We start from the raw sequence: 2,963 nt of genomic DNA, 5'->3' as shown, positions 1-2,963 counted from the left end.
TGATAGTAAAAATTATTCATGGCGTGTTTGGGCGGCCTTGATGAAATCTAGATTTGCAAGTTGCATGCAAATACCACATATTTTATATTACGGAGTTTACTTTGTACAGTAACTCCTGTAGAATATATTTTAATGATATGGTCGATAATAAATACTGAAGGGTGGATGCATTTCCATCACTCCACCTCGTATACTCTCTTCCTCTCTATCTTTGTTGCAGTTGTTATTCTTGTTCTTCATTTCTCTTCAACAAATAAATATTGTTATCTCATTTCATGGCTACTTCAAAAACATTGGTATCTCAATCTCAGTACTCTTCGAACAAAACTCATTCGAGCAAAACACTAAACAAAATCGATTCCTTTACTAGGATCACTTATGTTTCTCATGATCTTATGAAATCCCGTCATGGTTTCCATAAGTCGTCATTCTCATTGAAGCTGAATCATTTTGCTCTATGGGAGAGTAAAAATGATAGTCATGGGAGAATATTACATGTGCCATCAATATCCCGTGCTGTTGTTGCCTCCGCTAATATGAACAAAAGCGATGAATATCATAAGCATAAAAACATGACATTCGTAGAGGAACTACGATCTACGGCAATGAAATTACACGTAAAAGATCCATCCAGAAAAGGTGTCAATAACGAAACAATGGCTCAAATTTTAATGAAAGAGAAGCCTTCGTTACATGGGTATGTTAATTTTCTTGTTGATGGCAAAGTTGTCTACGATGCACTTGAGAAAATCGTCAGGGATGCAGACTATTCTTCTTGTAAGTGTGAATATGCCATTAAAAACCTCGTAGGAAATTTGTTTATGATTCACATTCAATAACCTCCCCAAGTACATATTGTTCACATATATAATGCATCTATTTTTATTGCATGCAGATGCAGAGCTGAGAAATACAGGGTTAGAAAGGTCAAGAGCATTAGCTAAAGATTTGGAGTGGTTTACAGAAGAGATGGGAATTCAAATTCCACCACCAACTACCGCTGGGATTGCATATGCGTCCTATCTAGAGGAAATAGCAGTGAAGAATCCTAAAGCAATATTTTGCCATTTCTATGATATTTACTTCGGGCTTGCAACCGGTGGACGTATGCATATGGTAATTAATTTAAGGAGGATAGATTCAAAGTCTAGCTATATATTTAGATCTTTACGTTTCATTAAATATCGGTTCAGGCATCTGAGAAGATACTTGAGAAAAAAGAGTTGGAATTTTACAAGTGGAATAGTGGGGTGCTTTCAGAACTACTACAGAATGACAGAGAAAAGCTAAACAAAGTTGCTCAAGTAAGTAAAAATCTTTATTCAATATTTTTTAAAGAATCAGCACAATTGGCTAATATATATCATGTGTAACGTCCCTGGATCAGAGCTGGAGCAGGGAAGAGAAAGATCAGTGTTTGGAAGAAACTGAAATATCGTTTAAGTACTCCGAAGACATCATGAAACTTATAATATGGATCTATGAATCCAAAGTTATTCGTATGTTTTGCAATACTATAGAATCTCGATTAACTCTTCCCAAATAAACAAACTTGTTGGAGATTCTGCTCATGTAATTTTCGATTATGTGTTTAAGAATATCAACAATGCCAATTGTCTGTTGGATATTTTCAATAACATAGAAAATAAAATGTTTTCGTTTTTGGTTTGCCGCTATGACGGGGAGCTTCCTGTGTTGAATAAACACAATGGATGTTAGTTGGAGATGAAGAGACACCTCTAAAGGGTGTGATGGTTCATAAAAGACATAACCATTCTCAATAGATACGTTATGTGTCTTTTGGAAGTGAAGAGGCATTTCCAATAAGCATGAGTTCCCTATAAGTAGTGATGATTTGTTTTCATTCAAACAATGGAAAAACACATCATAATCTCTGATTTCTTTTCTCTCTAAGCATCATCAGAATCTAAATACCGTGTGTTTTTGGTTGGGTCAAGGGAAGTACAACTCTTGAATCCAATTAAGTTGTTAGGGCTTCATTGTATCCTGAAAGCAAAATTTCGCTAACCGGTTGTACTCGCCAATTATTTGGGAATGGTCGAAATAATTGCTGAAAAGAATCGCAAGGCCTTGAAACTCCAATGATACAACATTCTTTTCGTTCTCTGTTTTCCTTAATCTCGGTTTTTTAGCCCGAAATTTCCAACAGTTTTCACCAATTAATTTTTCTGACAACGGAGGATGAGGATGGAACATTGATGGATTTTAAGGACTTCCTGGTTGATTTTCGCTACTTCAGGAACTGTGTTTAATTAAGTCACGGAGCCAGCGGCTTGTATTCTTTGCAAAACGATGAAACTGAAACAAGACAGATGAAACTAGAAGAGGGAAGTTGGACAATAAACTTCGAACTTGCGGTAGACAGAACATGGTTCTTTGGTTTTCGCTAAGGGAAACTTCCATGAAATCAGATAAGTACCCCTTCATCTCTGACTCTGTTCTATTCTTACCGTGTTTACATGGATCATAATTTCTATTGTCTAATTAAGTATAGATAATGGATTGGAGAACTAGCCCCTGATAATTTATGATTAATATATAAATCCACTAGTTTGGATTCTAAAGCCATACTTGACCTCTTAATTGTTTAATCTCAAATTAGACAGACGTGTCCTTCATTTGAAAAGGAATGTTTTGTATGAAGTGTCCTTTCGTTTGAAAAGGAATGTTAAAAGGAAAAATAAATAAATGTCAGCATTATCATTATGGTTTTGGAATCTCTAAATCCCGTATTGCACATGAACTGTTTGATAAAGTATCAATATGTTGATTGAATTTAGTGAAAACATAATTAACATAAGCATGTCGCTTCAATTAATTAAGAATCACCATTGTTATGTGTATTGTTATTGGGATTTGAGATAGTTAGCAAAACCACGAAAGGGTATGCAGTGGAGGCTAATCATCATTAATGGTCAAGTGAGAGCCAGACCCAATGAGTA

The 2,963-nt window shown here is 35.3% G+C and overlaps 1 protein-coding gene across 1 annotated transcript; it reads left to right on the top strand.

The window, feature by feature from the left end:
• The first annotated feature begins 212 nt into the window (after nt 1–212).
• On the top strand, nt 213–1,637 carry LOC113308866 (heme oxygenase 1, chloroplastic-like). The gene is made up of 4 exons (XM_026557313.1): nt 213–777; nt 896–1,116; nt 1,194–1,304; nt 1,388–1,637. The coding sequence occupies exons 1-4, from the start codon at nt 276–278 to the stop codon at nt 1,544–1,546; spliced, it is 993 nt and encodes a 330-aa protein (XP_026413098.1). The 5' UTR covers nt 213–275; the 3' UTR covers nt 1,547–1,637.
• The last annotated feature ends 1,326 nt before the right edge of the window (nt 1,638–2,963 follow it).

This window comes from Papaver somniferum, chromosome 9 (genome assembly GCF_003573695.1).
Source record: "Papaver somniferum cultivar HN1 chromosome 9, ASM357369v1, whole genome shotgun sequence".
In the NCBI taxonomy this organism is placed as follows: Eukaryota; Viridiplantae; Streptophyta; class Magnoliopsida; order Ranunculales; family Papaveraceae; genus Papaver; species Papaver somniferum.
This window is presented reverse-complemented; position numbering and strand designations above follow the sequence as displayed.